Consider the following 24,050-nt stretch of genomic DNA (forward strand, 5'->3'; position numbering starts at 1 on the left):
GTGCAACTCCCCCCCCCCCCCTGCAGCACTCTCTGTTTCTGGCACAGCAGTGCACAACATCGCCCCTACTGGTACTCATTCTCGTGCTCATTAACGTCACAGACACACATAGGCGGGCCGGGCGGACACGGACATTGCTTGTTGTAGGAGTGGTTGCACCACTCAAAAACTGAACTGAGTGGTGCAACTCCGTGTGGGGGTCCCCGGTGGGTCCCTGGAACTTCCAGGCCCACAGGAACGTGCCCAGGGTGCCGGCAAGCCGAGAAATGACAGAGTTGCTGTGTGGGGGAATTAGCATTTAGCCCCCCCCTCCCTCCCCCTATCTCCCCTCCCTCCCCCCTATCTCCCCCTCTCTCTCGACCCCCTCTCTCTCCCTCCCTCCCCCTCTCTCTCCCCCCCTCTCTCTCTCTGTAATTAGCAGTCAACAGTGCAACACTATCTCTTTCTCTCTGTTTCTAGCACAACAGTGCCACTTTTGCCCCTACTGGTACTCTAAACAGGGACAGGCAGGTACGTGGACATTGCTGTTCTTTGGAGTGGTTGCACCACTCAGAAATCATCTGCAAGGAATTTCTTGACAGGGAGTAGCATATCATAACATATCTACAGTGAATTTTTATTAAACAAACATATTGCAGATAGAGGATAATTCAAGCTTTCCGTACAGCTGCAATGTTGGTGAGTTTTACGTTATTTAATACAATTCGATTCTGTTTGGATGAATGGGCTGTCTATGGGAAGTTGCACCTAGGTAGCACCTTGCTGGCAAGATCGCAGCCGTGTGCATAGCTACAAGTTGACAGGATTTTGTAAAGATTTTTAAAAGAAGAGAATGTAGTCTTTTCTTTTTTTAATCCAAAATCTTGTCAAAACTCTTGTAGTGTATGGGAGGAATCTGGACTGAGTTGTGGGCAAAAGTTTTTCCTGTAAAGTTGCCGTAATATTCTGTAGACTAATATTCTGTAGCCAACTGTCCATTTCTGTTCATATTAATCGTAATATATTATTAAAGCAACAATTTATGGAAGGAGGAAGGGAAACTGGTTGATACTCCCTCAGAGGGTATCAATCAGTGAACAGCTGCAAAGCATAATGAGGGGTGAGAGGCTGAGAGCATCACTTCATCAGGTGTGTATGATGACTGGTAACGTGGTTTGTTTTGACAAGTAGTCTACTTCGATGATGGCATGCCATATTAGAACGACAGCGAGCGGGCAGTGTTGGGGTGTGTCTCGGTGAAGTTGCTTTGCAAGAAGGTGCACATACTTTTCAAAGAAGGAAACGCAGTTTCAATCCGGGAAAACCCAATGCAATGATGAGAACACCGTCCCTAGCCTGTGTGTGTGTGTGTGTGTGTGTGTGTGTGTGTGTGTGTGTGTGTGTGTGTGTGCGTGCGTGTGCGTGCGCGTGTGCGTGCGTGCGCGCGCGCCACCACGCGAGGGAGGGAGAGAGCGATTAATTGTGTGTGTGTGTGTGTGTGTGTGTGTGTGTGTGTGTGAGGGGGGGGGGGGGGGGGGCGGGGGGCGGGACGTAAGTAAGTAGTAAGGTAAACCCGCTGCCCACAGCTGCGCCGACAGACTTCTTTCCCTTTTCCATGGGAGAGTGAACTACACCTTTTGGATATAGAAAGTTTTGCCTCATTGAAAATGGCAGGTGAGTTGGGATATTTATCTGATTCAAGTAGCCTAGCCTGCCTAATGTTTTTGTTGTTGCTATTTGAGATATTTGAAAGTAATTTGAATTGAAAGTGTTTTGTTGTTAATTATTTATAACGATTTGCCGTTATTTCTCCAGTGGGTCAGCCGGTTGGGAAACGGGATAGCCTACCAATTTTATCCATGTATAGGACAGAGAGACAAGAAATTGAAATGGAAGTGTAGTGTAATAATTATTATTATTGGGCTATATTAATAATAACGGACGAATGAGATAAATCTCTAGGGCTACTGCTTGGATGTGTTCCACGTGAATTTTCTGTTGTAGCAGAAAATTATTTTCCCTTTTTGCCTCCTTTATTAGTATGAATTCCCGTTCTGTTCTTTGGCTTTATAGAAGTGTATATTTGTACGTCTCTAAATATTTTGATGAATTGAACAAGGTGGACCCTCTTGTAAACAATTGTAATGCTTTATTGGGTTGTCCACTCACAGTTAACAGTCTTTGTATTGAGTTGTGCTTGAATTGTACTGTAATTCTGCAAACTGTTAATAAATATTTCCATCAATCAATCAATGAATACATTTCAGACAAATTAATCACAATGGTAGCCTATATAAGTTAGGCATATAGGCCAATTACTCATATGCTAATAATAATCTATAGACTATTTTATTTTATAGCAATGGAATGTTTTAAGAACTGCTGCAAAAAATTGATCAAGAAGGAAAAGGAGCCTGAAACTCAAGGTAAAGTGACATAGATGCATATAGGGGTGGGCGATACATGGTGATAAATATCGTCGAGATGATACAATTTTTTCACAATATGTATTTTCAAACATATCGTATATCGTGATACAGTGAATGCTCATTCTATGATTTTAGACAAAGTATGTTGATCTAAAATGGTCTGTTTACTCATTTTTCTTTTAGTTTTTGTTATACCTTGTATGTGTAACTTGAAAAATAACCATAAAAAGTAATAATTATATCGTGGATCATGATACTACTATAAAATAATTATATTTTTCCATATCGCCCACCTCTACATATATCACTGTTTGTGTGATGGTGTATTTTCTTCTCACATGAAGTGATTACAGTCAGGATGCCCCCTGCCAAGGTGGGAATGGGCCCAGATGAGGCGAGGAGGAGCATTGGGGTCTCAGAGGACTACCTGTTGTCCAAGCTCCCTCCAGACGGAAGAGAGGTTCCCTTTGTCCTGCCGACGTTCAAGCCCTCTTACATCCAACCTAGAGGTTCTCATTATCCCAACTTACAGTCTGGGCCACTGAGTAAGTAGCCTACTACAGTCAAACCTGTTTTCTGAGTTGGTTACCACAAAGACTGTGTTGTGGCTCATTATAATACAACCCTGTTTTTTTTAATATTTCCATTGGAAAAACGTAGTCTTATATTCAGGCCAATAGGGTATCAATAAATCTTATCACTATAAATTGCGCTGGTGCTTTGTTGATTCTCAGATGTTTGCCTGGAATGTAAAATAAGTTGGAAGTGGGTATTTGACGATACTTGGACTGCTGGTAATACAAATAATCCTAGTCCTACTCCTGATAGATGATAGATTGATTCACAAGATAAATGTAGGCTACTTTATATACAAACGGTAGTATTTAGCTTTGCTTTACTTTTCATTGATCATCAAGAATAGTATGAATTCCATTTGTCATCTTTAGTCCTGACTGAGGAACATAAGCAAATTGCTGGGATTCATTTCAGCAATTAATCATTAGCTATTGAAGGGCCAGGACACCAGGAATATGTAACCTGGAGGAATAGACGATTAGCAATAGGCTCCATCCCTACACAACCAAGACCTGCTTTATATTCCATAGGTTCAACCAGGACAACGTATGCAGAGAGGAAAGCAGAGCTCTCAGGGACCAGTCAGATCGCCTACAACACAGAGTCCACATTCCATCATGGACAAATTGCTGAGTACATTTCTCCTGGGTCAGTCCGCCGCAACACATTGCTAAACAAGAACTTAAGTCCCCAAGGTAACATCATATTATCATAAATCAGATCATCATCAACATTAGAGTTATTCTAGGCATCCTGCATACTATCAAATATAAATATTTTCTTTGTAAGGTGACATTAAGTCAACTTTTTACAAGTGGTGTAAAGTACATTGCAGCAAACATTAAGCAACATATTTAACCGTGATATATTTTTAACTACATGTTGTGCATGTTCTAGGTTGGGATGTTAAAAATGGGAGGCAAAGGCTATGCAGTTCCATGTTTGACCTGTCCCACAGCCACATGCAGGTACGTTTGTTCTATATCTAATCTGTAGTCACACAGTGTTTCTCACCCTGTGTAAAAACAAGCCTAAATATAGCTACAGTCTCTTTCCAACGACCTCAGTGTGAACATTTTTCAAACAAACTTGCTTGGAAAATGAGACATATGGGAAATGAGGTTATAAGCTAACCTACCTGCTGCTAAACTACCTGTCATAGAATGTTCCCAGCAGTGTTTTATTTCTCAGCAGGATCACAGGCAAATAACACCTTTATGTGGCCCATACAAAATTGGAGGTGTCCACTAATCCCTAGCCCTGTAATAGAATCTTTTTGATGGACATGCTGGTAGCATGGCTGCAAAAGTGCAAGGATAAATGCTAAAACCTAAATTTTTCGCCAGGAAGATGAATATATTTGACAGAGACTGAATGAAACTTCAACTACATTTGTTCAGTGAAGTCAGATTATGTGGTTCATAATCTGACTTCACTGAACAAATGTGGTCATTCATGGTTCTGTGGGCTTTCAAATCATGTAATAAACAAGCTTCATACAGCCCAAGATAAACTGGTCAGGGTCATGCTGAACCTCATTCTCCGCAATCACACCGGTAAAGTCTCTTCCAACAACTCTGTTGACCTTTGATGGAAAACAGAGCTACACAATTAACAGTTTAGTACACAGAGTCATCCATAACACTCCCAAGTCAGAAACAGGAACACTTACAGTATAACACCAGATCCATTACATCTAATGTGTGCCTGCCTGCCCACAGTGCCCAGATACAACTGATTGTTTGGGAAGTACATCATATATTTATGGAACAAACTGCCTTTAGATATCAAGATGATCACAACTCATAGACTTTTGTTCTGTGTTTTCTTTAAGAAGGAAACAGACTTTTAACACAAATTGTATGTTTTATGCATTTGATTCCGTAACCATGAGGACCATATTGGAAATACATCTGTATGTATTGTGTCATCCACAATGATTTTAACTTATATACAATATGTTTTTTTAAATGTGTCAACATGTTGACACATTTGAATTGGAACCCATCCAGTCACTGACAACTCTAATCAGACATCACAGATGAGGCCCATCAGGCCAATTAGCAACATCACAACTTGATCAGTAGCAGTAATAGTTCCAAAGTAAGAAAATCAAACAAAATCAGAAAATGTAATAAGACAAAATCTGATGAGAAAAGTCCATTTAACAATCAAATAGATAGATATAAAAAACACAGTAGGATTTACAGCAACGAAAATAATTGCAAAGTTTAGCATCATTCTGGAGGCGAGCACACCTTGATGTATCCTGTATGTATCTATGTGTAAGATCAGTTATTTCTTATCCGCCACGTGTTACTCAGCTCAAGCTGTGGCGCAGCTTTGTTCCCTGTAATTAATCAGTATTACAATAACACTTGAAGTATAAAGAGTGAAGTTAAGAATACTTTGCTTGGGGCGAGTCCTCTTCATTACATAAAGGATATCACATATCCGCCTTTCATTGGATCTCCATTACTTAATACGAGTGTTTGATTGTCTGTATTATGCACACTCTAGTGTCTCGCCCAAAACCATGATAAACACCACCATGTGTATACACATTGTGGTGCGCGTCAGAGCAATGTTGTTTTACAGCAATCCTGCCGGAGCTCTGCCAAAACGCTTTTAATGAACGTTTCCAGTTCTCAAGAGCAAATGCCAAATGATGTGTTAGTGTACTGTCGAGTATCCTGACAGTGGTGGTGACTTCCTATTTGCAACCAGAGATCTTGGGAATGATCTGCTTGAGGAAAAACAGTTGGCAAACATTGTGAATTTCCCTTTTAAAGACACAACCATGTTAAAGTGATGCTGTTTATTCAGGGGATCATTTCAGCTACAGGATTTAGCTATAAGCATGATGGAGTCATGATCTGTCCAAATCCTTTCCAGGAGTTGTTATTGCTATGTTTTATTATGATTTCTCTGTAGCGCTTTGACTCTGCCTCCAGTGTCCCGAGCAGTGCCTCTTCTGTGATCAGCTCCATTGAAAGCAGCCTTGGTAACTATTTGTCAAGCAGACTTTGTCTTTTCACAAACATTTTCCCTTTTTTGACCGGGTATGTTTGGGTTTGCTTGTATTGTGTGGGTTGGTGGAAGGGGCATTGTTCCCCTACATTCTTCACAGTTCCCAATCGACCGTCCGAGACTCACCCTCCTTTCTCCTACCCCCCTCCATTTCATCCTTTCACTTCCTACAATCCCTCAACCCCCACAGGACCTCCCTGAGTCGGATAAGAATCACTCCACATTGCGCAATCATGTTTGTGAACTCGCAAATGTTCATTTTACTTTGGTCCAGCGTCAGTCAGACATCTAGAGACCCTCATCCATACTGACTTACTCACTTCCCCAATCCCAATGCCCTCAATCCCAATGTCAGTTTAATCCTGTATTTCTTTTGTATTATGCGATAATTGCCTTTGTATTTAAACGGCCATATAATGATGTAATTTACATTTTTCAAAAATGTCAACATACTTTTGCGATTAATCACTTTCATTTGCCATGTAAGTTCACAAATAGAAGGAATTTGGATTTGGCAGGTTGCACACATCGTTAATATGTTAATGTGACGCAAAAACGGTACATTTCCTCTTCCTAAATTACTTCCATATTGCATTTCAGAGTCCATAACTCTGTCTGGAGATGAGCGTGAGCTGGGAAAGGTGTGTGTCAGACTGAGCTACCAAGAGGCCCTGGAGCAGGTGTGGATCACTCTGGTCCAGGTACGGTTACAGTACATCCCATGAGGAAAGGGGACCTTAGAGGGACAAAATGCTCCCTTGTTCTCACCTGTTATGTTGTTCAATGGGGCCTCTGTGTGTCTAGAGAGTCCTTCTGCAAGTAACCCCTTCCCATTAGCTTGTGCTCCATTAACTTTGGCTCACTCAGGAGAAGGTTGAAATTTTGATTAACTGAGTGGGCCTGATTGATGCTCAGGTACTGTGGTCATAGAGTATGCACATCACAGCTTCCACTGATAAGACACACACACACACACACACACACACACACACACATGCAACACACAGTAATTTGAGTGCACTCACACATTTCAGAGTACACAGTCTCAAGGACACCCAGGAGGTATACATATTCTCTCTCTCAGTTGCGCGAGCACACACACACACACACACACACACACACACACATTGATTTTCACTGTCTCTGTAATTTCACTGATATTTGTTTCTGTTCATGACAAAGCAATTTTGTTAAATGGTTTATAAACTAAAGCACTCACTGAACTGCACTGATGTCATCTTATCTCTTATCAGTGTTCAGACCTGAATCTCCCTGTAGATGGTGTTGAGCAGCAAAAAATTGGATTTAAAGGGATCATCACCATGGCCAAGCCAATACAGTTCAAGAGCTCAGTCAAGGAGTGCTCTCAGGTAATAATGACTAATGAGTCACACATTTGAAACCCATTACACAACTCGGATTGAATAGCTTAAAGTGTAATGCCATGCTTGCTCAGGTTTGCTCTTTGCTGACCCTGTGCCATTTTACATCTTAGGATCCGGCACATTAGGTGGGATCATGGATGTCGGTAATAGGAGATGTTAGACTCATCTATGACATCACCATGCATAAGAGCTTTGCAGTTATCTAAAAACAAAAGTTTTGAGTTATCCGAAAACTGCAATTTAAGAATCTCTATAAAAACACAAAAATAAACCCATGTCTAGAGCATTTCCCGGGAGCGTACCTACTGTATGTCCCCCAGGTTCTATGTTACCCACCATGCAAAAAAGGTTCTTTGTTCCACACTTAGAATAAACCTAAACCTAAACCAGAAACCTAACCTAGTCATTTTAGTAATTCTAGTAAGACTGAAAGTATACTTAGTGTTACTTTTAGTAGCAAATTCTGATTTAAGCTCAGTCTTCAAACAATCCATTGAACTTTAGGCCTAAAAATTAACACTGGCATAAAAATAAACTAAAACATAATTGCTCAGACTCAACAAAGATGGCAAAAACAAACATTCTTTGTTCTGTACTTATACATACAATTGTATAGTACAAAACACTGAAGTCCTTAAACCAGAAACCTAAACCGTAAGGTAAGAACATAAGAACATAGAACCTGATTTATTTATTTCCTTGTCATCCATCATTGCTAGGAACATGTTAACAGTGTGTTCATGACAAACACAGGGCTCTTCCTCAACAGCATATCCATCACTATAAGCAGAAGTCAAATACATAAATGACCCAGAACAAGCTCTCGAGCTGGTTAAGCTCTTGTTATATGTACACAGTAAAATCCCCATTGTTAATTTATTCATTTGTAACTGTGAGAGTTAAATTAACAGGATTGTACTGTGTAATTACTCTTAAACACAGTTATTACAAATGGTCAGTTCCTGTTCCAGTGCCAGCTCCGGCTGCCTGGTTTGTCAGTAGTAGAAAAGGTTTAGCCTCCCTGTCATTGTTCTTTTTTAGACATTATATCTTTTCTTCTCTCTCCTTCTCGCTTATCTTTTCCTTCTCCCTCCACTCCTACTCATCATCCCCTCTTCTTCCTTAATCTCTCCTACTCTTTCCTCCAGGATGTTGCCTTCATGGAGACCTTTGTCTTCACCGTGCGTCTGCAGCAGCTCCGCTGCAGCGCCCTGGTGCTGCGGCTCCAGGCACACCAGCCCAGGAAACACACTGTGGCAGAGTGTGTCCTGTCTCTGAGACAGCTGGGTCCCCACGAGATGGAGCGCTGGCTGGACCTCAGTCCACCATCCAAAAGCACTGTGGGTCTTTGCTTTCTTTTAATATCTCTTTGTCATTTTCAGAGGCATTTCTAATGTATCATGTAGTAAAGCAGACAGACAGACAGGAGAAAAGGGATCATGTGTGACATTTAGCAAAAGCGATTCTATGATGCACACACTAGATTAACTATTTGTGACAATCTGTTAATTAAGATGATTTAGAGGAGAGGGCCAAGTTCAGTTAAGTTAAGTACAGACGCCCGGGGGACCCCAGTCAAAGTATATATGGTTTAAGGTCATTGACGTCAGACATCTGCCAGCCCGCCAGCCAGACGGTTCTATTTTAATATAGTACTCTCAAGACATGCACGAAGAGGTGCTTGTTCACAAGCTGGTTTTTGTCAGCCTGGTCTTGGAAGTATTTTACTTTGTACACATGGCATTTCACTTGAGTAATGTTTGGTGCACAAGAAAAACACCCAATATGAATAACATGCATCAAATACTTGTGGCGTTTTTCATCATAGAAAGACCTACTATATGCTACAGCTATTACCTGTTATTGTCTGTTATCTTATTGGCTGTGTAGCCAAGAGGAAATTCAAGTGTTATGGGAATGTCCCAGATTTCCAATAACTCATTCCTAGTGACAATTCCCTCTGTACAGCTCTGTCTTTTTATAGCCCTATGTATGTGCACAGTAAATAGGAACACCACATGAAGGGACTGTGAATACCTCATAAACCTGTCCCTGTGATGTATTGTAACCTGCTGACATGTATAGCAGTACACCTAGTCATAACAGGGCAAGAAGGAATCCTCTTGCATAATCACAAAAAGCAGTTTTTAATTTATTTTTAATTTAATCTTATCGTATTTTATTACTTTTCATTTTAAATACATGCAGTGTATATATTAAAAAAGGGGAAAAATGAAATAAGTAACATAATATAGGAAGGGGGCATGTCTGATAAAATGAATATCAAAATAAATATTGATTCAAGCAACAGCTGTCTGGAGTGCACACTGCACAAGCAACTGCTGTCTGATAAGACAAAAATCCAGACCTGTGTGAAGTGAGGGTTGCTCTTCATCATACATCATCATGACGTAACATGTCGATTTGCTCGTCCACATATGACGTACATTCTCCAAGTAAGATGAAAATCTACACTAATAGCTGAATATAGGAGGGGCTAGCGCCCCTCAAAGAAAGACAGAGTAGACATTAAAATAACCCCAGAAGTGAAATACTCCTTTAAGAGATCAGGCGGTGAGTCATCATTAAGCTCTCAGAAGGGCACAAAACCTCAAATTGTCCAAAGTGCTGCCAATCATTCCGTTGAATCGTAGATGCTCACACTCCCAGGGTCAGACCACAGCATCACATGGTCTTCTTACACAACACAATGTGCTAACAGTCAAATCCTCAGTGTTAATGGAGTTACCGTAATCCAAAAGTGTACAAATGGAAGGTTATGGGTCCATTTGGTTACATTTGTACACTGGGTTATTAATGCATTGATTAACACAGGATTTTACTGTGTGTATTCAGCCCAATTGTTTGTATAAGTATGCAAAACGGGTCCCCTGCTGGAAATTAACCAGGGATGTTCCTATAATGTGGTGGTGACCTGTGGTGAAGTATGTATTCATCTGTTGCTTCAATACGCAGTAGGGTGAAATCAGCCCCCGGGCCCGGCGTCTTCTGACAGAAATGTCCCGGCTATTGCACCCTCCTGCCTTATAAAGCACACAATGACAATTAGGTGTAGTTAGTATTGCTTTCTGAATTGGATTTATGGGGTTTTGTAATGAAAACTGTCATAGTTAATGACGCATGTAATTCCGACAGAGCATTAGTCCGACATGCATCCGCATGTCAGACATGCGCTGCTCCCGTGCTTGCGGTTATGGTTATGGTTAGGGTTTGATGTGGGTTGTCGTTTGTCGGACCAATGACTAGTCTGAACTACGTACTGCACCCAACAACATGAACTGTAGCATCCATATTCTGCTATGAATTGTCAACAATAGCATATCTACAATTTTACAGTACAATCGATCAGCTACTTTCAGCAAAGCAATATGGTGTTGAGGGACAAAAGGTTCAGATGAAGTATAGAGCCATGGGGGACCCCAGTCAACTATAGGGTTTAAGTGGTTAATATACAATGAATTACTATTACTCTTAGTTAATATCTACAACACTGTTAAATACACAAATATTCGTCACACATGTATTCTGTGTTTATACTGTAGGTCTGCCACGCTGAGGTACATCTAGCCTCCTGTTTTCAGCCTGTCAATGTGTTTATACTGTAGGTCTGCCATGCTGAGGTACATCTAGCCTCCTGTTTTCAGCCTGTCAATGGACGTGTGCAGCTCCAGGTTCTCGCAGCTCAGAACCTCCCTGCATCGTCCTCGCCCCTCACCCAGGGTAAGTGATGATGCAATTCAGGGTCAAAGTGGAGCATTTGGGGCAACCCGATATCCAAGTGGTTATGGTGCGTACCACATGGACTCAAATGCTGGGCAATCGCACAAAACAATAAAGAGAGAAGATCTTTGGAAAAGCAACTAATCATTTGTAACTCGACTATAGAGCATGGTACAAACACTGCCAGGATCAACAGCAAACAGCTTATAACAACAAACCAGGGACACATATGCAGAATGTACTGACTTTGATGTACAGTATCCAACCCCTCAATATTCCGACCTCCCATAATTCCGAACTAACACTATCGCAAACCCTAACCTAACCCCAACCTCACAGGAAGCCACAGGTAATTTTTAGATTAGTTGTTACCCCGCCACACATGTCAGGAGCCACAGGTGATTTTTAACCCGCAGCACGGGTGAGTGAGTCTTAATCGGCCATGCAGGTCTGACTAACAGGATGTCTGACTGAGTGTATTCTGCCTGAACTAGCTCGCATCATATAATTAGTCCTATTGTCAGGTGAAACCTTTTTCATGAAATGACATTTCATGAAATGTAAGCGACCTAGTCATCAATGGGAGTCGCCCCCATGCCGCCAATGAAAGCTGCCTAAACGCCGCCTAAGCCAATGGGAGCCGCCTAAACGCCGCCAGCCAAACGCGTAGTAGCGACCTAGTCATGATTGGCTGCCTCCTAAGCTATGACACCTGCACGGCGGAAGTCTGCAATGCCCAGACCACACTCAAGTTTCTCAACCATAGACATAAACACCACAGCGGAGCGGAGCGCCTGATAACGCCACCTAATGTTACTGGAGAGCAGGAAAGATGCACAACGGAGACAGCGTTTGTTTCACCTGACAAATATGACTATTTAATTTCTTGTTTTCATTATAAGATGGCACAATTCTATTCACTATTCACTCTGCATCTCATTGGTGAGCTATGCACAGCCTATTTGTAACTTGCAATCTAACAATTCATCATTTTTCGACCGCAGTCGAGATCATGGATTTCACGCCGGACTTTCTGGTCCTTCATTTCCATCCCAAGTTCCTGCTTACTTTTTTTTTGTCCCACCATTTTGTAACCCATTTTTCCACCCCTCAATTATCTAATGTGATCCTGGGCTCTACATACCCTTCGCCAACCTGGGGAGAGCAACGGACTTGAACTCATGCTTCCTTCATGCATGAGTGTCCAAGTCCAATGTCCTTTACACCTGACAGGGGGGAGTTTCCCTGGTTGTTCCAACCAGTTCCTTTCCCCTCCATCAGGCGCCCCGGCTGGCCAGGGGGAGGCAGTTTAGAGACCAGCATTACTGCATGTTTTTTGTGAGGGTACCTACTACCTACCCTAGGGGATACGGGGAGAACATGCAAACTCCACACAGAAAATGTTTAGTGTGTGTGTGTGTGGTCCTTTAAGCTTTTGTTTCTTTCTGTGGCCACCTCAAGGTAAAATATCTACTGTTATGTTGCTGTATGAGTGGTTTTGGATAAAAGCATCTGTAACTCTTAACTGCTGTGCTTGACGACTAATTTTCCTCTGCGGGATCAATACATAAATGTATATCTATCCACCAAATGACACATACAGTGCATGACAAAAATAAAAATAAAAATAAATTTTCCACTTGACCAATTTTGTAGAGTGATATATCGCATGACACTTTTTCACCAAAGCATACATTTGGATTATGTCCCCAAAGGATTCTTCGTCAAGGCGGAGGTTCACCAGCTGGGACGGGTGGTGATGAAGAAGAAGACTCGAGTGATGAAAACCTCAGGAGGCCAGTGTCAATGGATGGATACATTTCACTTCCCCTTAGCTACTTTGGACCATGCCTCAATGCTGTCTATTAAACTGTACAGTCGCAGCTCTGTCAGGAGGAAACAGTGTCTCGGCCAGGTGAACATCATGTTATACCAACGTGTTTTATAGCTGATGGATTCCTATCTTAGAGTGAAACTGAAAGGATGCCTCAGTAATGTAGTAGGACGGTATGAAGGGTTGTTAAAGTGTGCCCTCCAAAAAGACATGTTGGAAGTCATTAATAATAATCTCATGTAAAAGAAAGAGTTGAAAGTTAACATGATCACCATGTGTTTCATTTCTATCAGGTCTTACTGGGATTTGATTGCCCTGTAGCAGAAGCCATGGAGCAATGGAAGGACACTATGGCCCATCCTGAAAAAGTGGTAAAAACATGGCACAGACTGAGTGGAACCTAGATTACTTCTGACTTTCCCTATGAATGGGGAAAGTATTTTTTTCAAAGGGAAGGTCAACAGGGACATACTGTAACGCATCTGTGATGCAGGCCCTTGCTACTTGCTTTTCCAGCCGACCGGGCACAATGCTCTTGTTAGTCAGTTGCTATGACGAAAGTGATTGTAAAATAGTGGACATTCTTTGAATGCCCCTGGGGGCCACATGGAGGTCCATGGAGATGGTTACCAGATTTAGTTGGAGTTACAGTAGTTATTTGTAGCTAATACAGGTACTGTAGTTTGAACAAAGCGTAGTGTACATATGCTGAGACTTTTATGTGTTATTTTTTAAAGCTGCAACCTGGAACTTATTTTAATAAATAAAACGTTTTTTGTTTTTACCAATCTGTTTGTGTTGTACTGTATGTGCAGTGGTTCCCAAACGGTATGCTAAAGGACACTAGTAGGGTTTTGTGACAACCACACCTTATTATTGCACTCATTTCCCAATACAGAGATAATTATTTATCCTTCAAAATATTTGAACCACTTATTTTCCCTATTTTGGGCATTTAATTATTATAAACATTTTCAAAAATATGAATACAGTAGTGCCTTAAGATTTTGCCTTGCCTATTGGTGTGTTTTGGGCATGAGTTGGAAAACCATTGTTGGAGCCATGTTAATATAACATGACAGTGGTTCAGTGGTTAGAGATGGTCTCCATAATCCATTGAGAGATTTCTTTTATTTTTGGGGCTTTTTCTGCCTTTATTTGATGTAAAGTAGACTAACCCAATGAAATGGGAAGTGATACGCAGTAAAGGTCGTCGGGATCGGGACTCAAACCTGCAACGCGCGGTCAGGCTGGATTTGCAGCCAAGAGTGGTTTGGTCTCCAGTCCGCAAGACCAATCTGCGAGACCAGAGTTCAAATTTAAAGGTAGTTCATGAAACCTATGCATTGCAGCTTAAATGTGATTAAGTGGATAAAATGGTTTTTTTTTACCAAAGAAACTATTGGGAGAAGTGGCATTTGCTTAACAAACAATTTGTTAGTTGAGTATAAAAATATTTGTTTCATCACTTGTGAATAACACAGCCGTCTTAGTAAGGCTTAAACTTTGTAATATGTTTTCTGGTTTTGTACTTGAATTGAAGGTTTACATGGTTTTTTTGTGTACTGTACATTGTAAGGTGGTCCAATACTGACTATCCAAAAGTATGTAGTTTTAAAATCTCAGTACAGTAAAATATGTTAGCATATTGTATCTCTAAACCTAGATAAGGCTTTTAGAAGCCCTTTCTTTTGTATAGTATTTGTAATGTAATATTGAGCACCTAGTTGATTTTATTTTTTGTAATGTAATACTATTGAACAATTCAATGTAAGAGTCTTCAGAATGTCAAACTATATCTGTATATCAATAAAAGACAAGAGGCATAAAATAAAACATCAAGTGATTTGTAGGTGCTCTTTGTTAATGGGATCCACAAACTACTAGACTAGCAAGACTAGGCAATGTATAAAATGTGTTATTATTCAGCAATAAAAGAGTTGTAAAAGAAAAACAAATTACATGAAAAAAGAAAAAGATCTCAAAATAGACAAAGTGCCCCTCGGGGCACAGGTCTCCCTCCACCAGGGCAGGTCAGGTGGTGGCCTCCTGGTGGCACTATAACATGCCAATGTGAAAAGGGTAGAATATATTCCTCAGCTTAGTAGGAAAGTCTGTGAAAGATTTCACGTAAATTGCACGCTACGTTCATGATTTGAGGCTTTTTGTTCAAAATGGGCCAATCCTGCAAACTTTGAAAGCCAATGTTAGCCAATTAGGATGGAATATGAAATATCGGACAGATCCGCCTTGAACACATGACTATAGAGATACTGTGTAACGATTTGCGGGATTTTTGTAGGTTTGTGGTTTGAATAGGAAGGGTCAGAAGAAGAAACATGTACAGTACTGTACATAGTAGTAGTACTGACAGGTCTTTCTTCAGCACCTGTAAACTAGGTCAACAGTCATAATACATGTGTCACCAACCATGTGCTCTCTTATTGTGTGAATGTGCCATTTTCAGGTAAACACCAAGAGAATCTCTGTGGACTGACCTGTGATGACTAATGACCTTTCGCCTTACATATTTTCACTGGTTCATCTTGATTTTCAATTTCGGTTTTTCATTATAGAGGCTATTCATATAGGCTGGGGAGTTCCAGACCCACAGGACCAACAACCATGCTGTTTTCGTGCTCATACACACCCACACACCCACCCACTATCACTTAAGGAAGTGGTTGCACCACTTAAAAAACAAAGAGCAAACAATTCCAGTTCAAAAGTTCAAAAGTAATTGAAAAAACACGGACACCTCACATGTTAGAAGGACAATATCAGCCACCAGAAACAAGGACGGGTGTTTTTGATTAATCTATCGTGGTTAAAATAGAGTTTGCAGTTACAATGGGTTTGTATATGAAGGGGGTGGGGAAGCTAAAATTAATATCAAATATCTAAATATTGAACTGGGCTGCGGCTGAGCGGTCCAGGCACCTAGGCCGGTAATCCAGACTGATGGCGTGTCGAGGGCTCGAGGCCTTTGTCTTCCCCCCCCCCCCCTTTCCTGTCTAATTACTGTACCCTATCAATAAAGGCAAAAATGCAAAAAAAGAGTAATCTTTAAAAGAAAAAATAATCTTCAAGCAGTACAATATCTCAGTTTGAGCTTAGATCCTATAAAGCCTGAGACTGCTCAATGACTACCATGTGTAACCAGCTGTGGAAGTGGCCAGTCTGGCCACACAAACACACCCAGAGAACAATAACTCTGTGGACCAAGAAAACAGCGAGTAAAGACTTAACTTCACTTAGAAGAACTAACCCGGAGAAAGGCACCGGTGCACACGGACCTTCTTTTCATTATTTCATATGCAAACACATACAGTGAGTGTTTGTGTGTTAAGTGTGTGTGGCCAAGACTACAAAACACGTCACGTGAATGGGCCTGCGTCAAAGCCCCTCCTTTATCCTGGCTGCCAAATCTGCATGGTCTTTTTTTTACGTAATACATGTTTGATTTAGGGTTAATGGTTAGTCACACAGAGGGCATTCCAGACACACCTGCACCCAGTGACTTACTTGACGTCTACCACTGAGCATGGTTTGGTGTCTAACTCACTCAAGTGTGCCACAAGTGGCTCCTGTCCTATAGGGAGATGGGTTCATGTGTTTAAATTCTTAACTTTACAGTCATTTGGCAGACTGCCAACTTTTCTCTGTTGCACATTCCAGCTGTCTCATGTGTACCAACTTGCATCAACAAATCCTTCGCCTTGGCAGCGAAGGCTTTTTGTTTAAAGAAATAGATGTCAGAGTTTATGACAGCCCATATTCGGAATGAGACTCATATAGCCTAAAATAATATATTGTCCAGCAAGTATATATAAAAATAAAATAAGTTGTTTTTCCAGTAGCATTAATGAGGAGCATCACATTTTTAGAAACTTTCATTTTGAATAAAGGTGGCATGCCTGCTTCCCTTGGCACTTTTCTTTGAGAAAGGAGTTTTGAAACTAAATAGAATCCCTCAGTTTATAGTGCATAGTAGTTAGGGGATAGGGCCCCTCAAGAGAGATCTTCAGGCAGAAGTGCCCCTAATAATCATGTTATCTGTAGGCCTATCGTAGCAGATGTAATAATGTACTGTAATTGGTGGGAATCAACAGATGTGGCTTAAACTAGTATTCGGCAGCTGTTACAAGCTGCTCCTATTGGGCACAGCTGCTACAGACAATAGTTTACCCCCCTGCTGTTGCTTTTTCATCAAATTGGGATAAGCATGTCCGCTCTGTCAGGAACTATAGCTACTTAATTCCCAAAAGCTGACAGCCCCACCCTTCCAGGATCTATCTGAACTCTCCCAAAATAATGGAGCACCAGGTTGTCATGGAGGGAAATATTTGATTAATCTGGTTTTGAAGTAGTTTAATCATCCCTCTCTAATCCCCTTATCTCTCTATGCCCCTTCCCCTCCTCTTGGTCTTATCTCCGCCGGGCCGAATGTGTGGCTGAGACTATGTTTTCGGTGTCTGTCCGGTCCATGTCTGCCTGTCTGTGACTGTGTAGAGCTAGTCTGACAGACTGGAAAGGAGGGTGCTGTTTTTCTGATGTTTTGATGTTTTGATTGGTCTACAGCTAATCTCTGGCACCACGCGCGCACACACACACACACACACACACACACACACACACACACACACACACACACACACACACACACACACACACACACACACACACACACACACACACACACACACACACACACACACACACACACACACACACACACACACACACACACACACACACACACACACACACACACACACACACTCTCTCTCTCTCTCTCTCTCTCTCTCTCTCTCCCTCTCTCTCTCTCTCTCTCTCTCTCTCTCATCTCTTCTCTCTCTCTCTCTCTCTCTCTCTCTCTCTCTCTCTCTCTCTCTCTCTCTCTCTCTCTCTCTCTCTCCTCTCTCTCTCTCTTCTCTCTCTCTCTCTCTCTCCTCCTCTCTCTCTCTCTCTCTCTTTCTCTCTCTCTCTCTCTCTCTCTCTCTCTCCCTGGAGGCCAGAGCAGAACCTCTAGCCCCAAATTCTTCACATGGCCTGTTATAGCACTACCAGTAAGGTGATTTTTGCAATAACACATTTTTGGATATTGCTCTCACTGATTTTCTCTTTTTCATATTCAATAATTTGGCTAAGAATGGCATCTAAAGTTTGCAGGAGTGAGTGTCCAATTGTTGTGAAACCTTGCAGGCACATTTCCACTAGGCCTCGGAAGAAATGGGGTACTCAGATTTTACGGTGGCCAGTTTCGAATTGTATTTTTTACCTTTTTGTGTTTTTGTTTCTTGTTATGTCTTTGTTTCCTGCCCCCCTTCCCCAAAGGGAACAGGGTCAGGGAAAATACAAAGGTATTTTGTTTTTGTCTGTTTTGTTTTGTTTTGTTACTCCCCATGTCCCCTTTCCCCGAAAGGACCACAACTGAAACAAGCCTAACTGCTTTTGGTGGCATCACTGCATAGGAGCGAAATTAATTTAGTCCCTTGTTTGTGCCGGATCTGGGTTGCACATGGTTTGTTGAACTCCCTTTGGTGTTGTGGGTGTATACTTTGTTGACGTTAAGGAAGTATTTTGACAGGTACATGGGTATCTCATGGGGTATCTTGTTGGTGTATAGCAAATCAAAGAGCGCCCTCAAGTGACTGTGCAGGGCAATTGAAAGATCTACCAAGGTGTGTGTGTGGGTGTGACTATGAATGTGGTATTATGACACATCTAGAGGACATTTCAAAAGCAGCAGGTAAGAAGAGAAAATAAGGTAGTATGCAAGAAGACGTGTAACAGCATGGACGCAGATCAGAAAAATACTGTTCTAAAAGAGGGATTCCTGGTGAAAAGGGTAAAAATAAATGTTATTGATAAGACAATGATTGGACATTTAGGCTATAATTTGATCTAACATAGGCTAATTACTTTAACTTTATTTTTACAGGGGTCATCTTGTACACAACTGGAAGGCTCGCTGGTTTGTACTGATGCCAGACAAGTTACTGTATTATAAATATGAAGGTGGCAAGAGGGACTCCTGCCAACGTGGTCAAATCATGTTGAAGAACTGTGTGATTACCTGTCCTTTTCTGGAGTATGATAATCGGCCGGTGAGTTATCATTGAATTGTTATGTACAGTAGGCTACGACCTTATGGAATTACACTGATATTCATTGTGTAATGTGTATGTATAATCATAGTAAGTAAAAAATGAAGGTATTAATGCCCCAAAAGTCCTTGCATGATCGTCAGATTTTGAATGTATGCTTCTCTGTGAGTAGTAGTACAAATATATAGATGTATGTTTGTTTTTATGTTCTTTTCTTTAAAAAAATGTTTTGGGGGGGTAACTTCTTTGCCGGTGTATTTTAATTACTTTGATACATACATAGCCCTATTAGTCATTCATATGCGGTGTACTGTCTAAATAAAGTAAAGTAAAGGAGACAAGAAATAGACACAATGCCTTAAACTGGAATTAAAGTTTAGAATAAGAACCAATTAAATCCACTTTATGTTTGCTGATGATTATACATGTTAGGAAATATCTTTAAGAACTTAACATTGCTGCTTTGGAGTATTTACAACAACATAAAATGGTCGGCATCCACATAGGCATATGGATTTTGTAAAGCTGCAAGTAAACCTTCAAAACCCTTGTTACAACTTAATAATCTATAGTGTGAGCTTTCACATGGTACGCTTTTCATTGTAAGAGAGAAGGATCTGGATTTGCCATCAAATATAATATACTACAGTTGATATTTTACTACTTTGTGAACAATTAATTGTAGGTGTGACGTTGACAATGTCATGTTTTATGATCTGCTCAGACTTATCTCACTTGTTCAGACAATTCACTGCCTGAATGTTGCAGATGCAATTTATTCCAAACTGCCATTTTCCTTCTAATTCTTTTAATGTATTTTGGCACTTGGCTGGCATTTCTATTCCCTAGCTGGTATTTAAGCTGCAGACACAGAGTTCTGTGGAGCATTTCCTCGAGTCTTGTTCTCGGGAGAAACGAGATGAGTGGGCAGCAGCCATCACTGTTGCAGTGGAGAAACTCCGGACGGCTGATGATGGAGGACCCCCAAGTCAACCAGAGACCACCAAATCTAATTCACTACAGTTCAACAACATCAGTCTGAAGTAAGCCATGCTTGTGTTACCACCTGGATTTGACACCAAACAACTACCACTATTTCGCACGCACACACACATCTAGGCTTCATTCAGGAATATCCAGCTACAAACACTCCATGCACGTATTGTTGCCATAAATGTGGGGACATGTTTTTCTATCATACCTATTTCTTCTAAACTCTAAAGACATATGAATACTTTTACATTAGACATATTACATACTTTAATACCTGGATATTCTGTAGCCTTCTATGGAATGCTGTGTCTTTAACCCTTGCACTCCTTAATTTTAGTTACTTATAATGTTATAATTATATTATATTATTCCAACTGTGAGACACTATATGGTCCCTGCAGCAAATGTAAACAGAAAACTGGTTGCTCTGTGTCTCAGTCAGGTGGTAGACTCCATGTATGACATCCACAGTGGCATCAAGCTGACCAACCACGTGGAGCAAGGCAGCACCTACAGCAACTGCTTCTTAGGTAAGCTTCTACAGAAACAGAAATATAGTCACATCAATCTGCACACAACTGAATGCCCGAAATGAAAGTTATGAAATGTTGTCTACTTGGTTTATAGGCCGCAAATGTTGGCATTTGAAACTGACACCTTACTTGAGAGTGATCTTTACGCTTCCTCTCAGTGATGCTTGAATTTCCACCGGGGATCAATAAGTCTGATCTATCTTTCATGAGGCCACTGATGTTTTGCTCACTCTGTCTCTATGGGTTTGTGTGCAGGCATGCGATGTGTGTGCGGCGTGCGCATGAGAACATGCATTTCTACTGTATATGTGTGCATTCAACTGCATGTGACTAAGTGCATGTTAATTAATGTGTACAGCATAATACATAATTATGCTCATGCTCATATCTCTATGTTTATACAGGTTCAGCAGTGGTGGACTGGCTAGTATTTATGCAGTTAGTTCTGACCCGTGTGGAGGCAGTGACCCTGGCCTCGGCCCTGCTGGAGGAAGGCTTTTTACGGCCTATAGGACTGAGGAGTCTAGATGCCATCCGCAGTGCGGGACTCATAGAACAGTTCATGGATGACTCCACTGCACTTTACAGCTTTGTGAGTACCAGTGGTCCACCTAATTGTTTTGACTGAATCTGTACTGAGTGGAGAGTTTGTATGGCAACAGTCAAGTCAGTCAGGAAAGTACTTCTAGTATCTCCTAATAAAGTTGATCCCTCAATCCATTAAGGGCCACACTTACAGTACTGTTTGGAGGTTCTACTACCTGTTCATTGCTTCGTTGTTCATGTTTCCTCACAGTCGGAGAGCTTTACGAAAAGAGGAAGTGTGAAGGCAGAGACGTCTCTGTCAGCTGTCGAGCTCAGTGGGAAAGTGATGAGAAGGGGCTATCTGTTAAAACAGGTACGTTCAAGTAAGTGTACAAGTTACAATGTAGGACATCACATTCAGTCCTTCCCTGCTTCCCACCATAATCCTGCTTAGAAAATATATTGTATTATTTTATAGCTTAGCATGCTGTATGTATTTACAATTATTTTGCTATATGTGGCTCAATCCCGAATTTAGGGACACAAGAGAAAGAACTGGAAGGTGCGACTCTTTGTCTTGCGTTCAGAGCCTGCCTTCCTCCACTACTATGATCCCAGCAGGGTGAGCACACAAATCACTTAATAGTTAATAATAGTTATTACTCAATATTATCATCATCATCTTAACTTCTGTCATGTAATAATAAATGACCCATTTGTTTGTGCTACTGTCTGTGAACAATGTGTTTGTTTTCTGTCCCATCCGTTTCCTGTCTTATGATGTCACCTCTCAGGATGATGTCAGCCCTGTAGGCGGCTTCAGTATGCGAGGCTGTCTGGTCTCAGCACTGGAGGATAATGGAGTTCCCTCAGGTGAGTCAGCCTCGGTCATATATAGGTGCAGCCTCAAGAGGGGTGGAATGAGCCATCTGGAGCAATTAAGTTCATGATCAAGGGTTGTGTTTGTTCATAAATGGGAAGTTTTCTGTCTGCCTGAAAATATAACACCTGCTCATGATAGATGGCATATTATACATGAAATAAACGTTGTAAAGTGCAGAAAAGGGCTTAAAAACAAGTAGGTTGCGCTCACTGGCGCTGTAAAAAATGTAGATGCAATTAAAAAAGGCCTGATGAAGGCCTACTATGGCCGAAACATTGTGTTTTTGGATGTCAGTGTTTTAAAATAAATGAAACACTGTGGAGCTGAGCCTGTGTGCGGACTTCTCTCTTTTTGAAGTGCAGAAAAGGACCATGGAAGTGGGGACATTCTTGAACTTTTACGGCCCAAAGGAACATTAGTTGAATTAAGTCCCTTAGACTCATGTTCATGTAAGTGTCTGCTAGCATTGAGCTATTTTTGGTGAAGAAATTAGGTGTAGAGGGGAAAAAGCAGTCAAAGTACCGTAAGTAACAGCCCTTTTAGAGAGTTTAAGTGGTTCATGCAGGTATACTTTACTGACTATCCCTCCATCTTCTCCATGCAGGAGTGAAAGGCAACATTCAAGGCAACCTGTTTAAAATCATCACACAGTCAGACACACATTACTTCATCCAGGCTCCAACCCACCAGGACAAGATGGACTGGATAGATGCGATCAGAAAACAGACCTAAAAGGTTTTAAACCTGTTTTGGACTGAATCCATACATTCCGTGAATGTTGTACTGTAGCAATAGCAAAGTATGCAATTCAAATGAAATAGATTTGAATAGTAAATTTGTCAATCTGATTTGATGCAATCTATTTAATATAAATTCATGTAGTCATTTATGCATTTTTTCCATTATTAAATATGTTTTCTTTATTGAGCTTCATTGTTTTTTACTTAAAACACCAAGTCTTGAATACAAGTATGTACAAGCAAGGCCCCAGGTTGTATTTTTCACATTCATACAGATTGGCAGCTCTCCTGGAAAAGGGGAACACACCCACTCAGTAAACTGATGCAAGCCTCTCCTCTTTTGTCAGCATGTTACTATGTTAACCATAATATGGACCATGAATCATATTATGATTCATGGTGAGCAGCTGGTGATTCAGCCTCTCTTTTGCTCAAGTGAGCAATTTTCTTTAACCTTTTATCACAAAGATATAGTTGTCTTACTTCATAGGCTTACTCACAGGGGTCCCCACGAGTATAAAGTAAGAGAAACTGCGCGAGTATGGTCAATTCCCCTTTTGTCTTTGTTGATATAGTCACCAGGCTGATAGAATACTTGAGTAGGGGCCAGGAAAATATAATTATGTGGAATGCTTGAGTAGGGGCCTGGGGAAAAGATAATTACAGTATGTGTCACATGTGACTAAAGCCTCTCGAGACTTTTTAGGCTGTAGTGATTTATGTTACTATGTTACTTCTAATTGCTGCACCATTGAGTGCTGAAGATTTGCAAATACATTTAAGGAGCTAATCAATCAGTAGATGTAAACACCTTGAAAAAAATGTCAAAATTTATTGCAGTGAAATACATTCATACATACAGTCATTATGAAACATTGACATAAAAAGTGCCATGGTAGTCAGAAAAGTATACAACCCAGTGTTGGGATGACAATAACAAAAGTGCAAACTACATTATAATGACACTTTAAGCTATTTTGTCTGTATCACTTTGAAGTCAAATTAAGTGGGACTTAACATACTATATTACGGGCATGCACTAATGTAGGCTATACTTGGTTGAACATTACACCTGTTACAGTACTTCATAGGGAAAAGAACAGTCTTTAGTGTTGGTTATTCTGATTTCAGAAACATTCAGCTTCAAGCACTGTCATATTTTACTTTTAGAGAAATTATTTAAAAAGACATTTTAAATGTCTTTTTAAATTACAAGTTTCAAGTCTTCCATGTGCCTAGATTGATCCCGCTTATTATTCTTACAATAAGTACGTAGTAGTCAGTACTACTAT

The 24,050-nt window shown here is 40.9% G+C and overlaps 2 protein-coding genes across 5 annotated transcripts; both read left to right on the plus strand.

Annotated features, from left to right (window-relative positions):
* Positions 1-1,593: 1,593 nt before the first annotated feature.
* On the plus strand, positions 1,594-14,782 carry tc2n (tandem C2 domains, nuclear). Of its 4 annotated transcripts, XM_083791925.1 has the most exons (13): positions 1,594-1,653; positions 2,340-2,405; positions 2,753-2,953; positions 3,515-3,679; positions 3,882-3,952; positions 5,919-5,988; positions 6,615-6,715; positions 7,268-7,384; positions 8,548-8,739; positions 10,963-10,977; positions 11,041-11,140; positions 12,856-13,055; positions 13,268-14,782. In XM_083791925.1, exons 1-13 carry the CDS (start codon positions 1,647-1,649, stop codon positions 13,376-13,378), a joined length of 1,416 nt encoding a protein of 471 aa, XP_083648051.1. In that variant the 5' UTR covers positions 1,594-1,646; the 3' UTR covers positions 13,379-14,782. The 4 variants fall into 4 exon arrangements, with proteins under 4 accessions (XP_083648051.1, XP_083648048.1, XP_083648050.1 ...); XM_083791922.1 differs by lacking the exon at positions 1,594-1,653 and having other exon boundaries at positions 2,242-2,405; XM_083791924.1 differs by lacking the exon at positions 1,594-1,653 and having other exon boundaries at positions 2,242-2,405; positions 2,762-2,953.
* Positions 14,783-18,756: 3,974 nt separating this feature from the next.
* plek2 (pleckstrin 2) lies at positions 18,757-22,941 on the plus strand. Its single transcript, XM_083792380.1, has 9 exons — positions 18,757-18,822; positions 18,917-19,084; positions 19,934-20,127; positions 20,516-20,607; positions 21,015-21,202; positions 21,407-21,508; positions 21,674-21,757; positions 21,930-22,008; positions 22,623-22,941. Exons 1-9 carry the CDS (start codon positions 18,772-18,774, stop codon positions 22,748-22,750), a joined length of 1,086 nt encoding a protein of 361 aa, XP_083648506.1. The 5' UTR covers positions 18,757-18,771; the 3' UTR covers positions 22,751-22,941.
* The last annotated feature ends 1,109 nt before the right edge of the window (positions 22,942-24,050 follow it).

The sequence above is a fragment of the Protomyctophum parallelum genome (genome assembly GCF_964188405.1).
Source record: "Protomyctophum parallelum genome assembly, chromosome: 20".
NCBI lineage: Eukaryota > Metazoa > Chordata > Actinopteri > Myctophiformes > Myctophidae > Protomyctophum > Protomyctophum parallelum.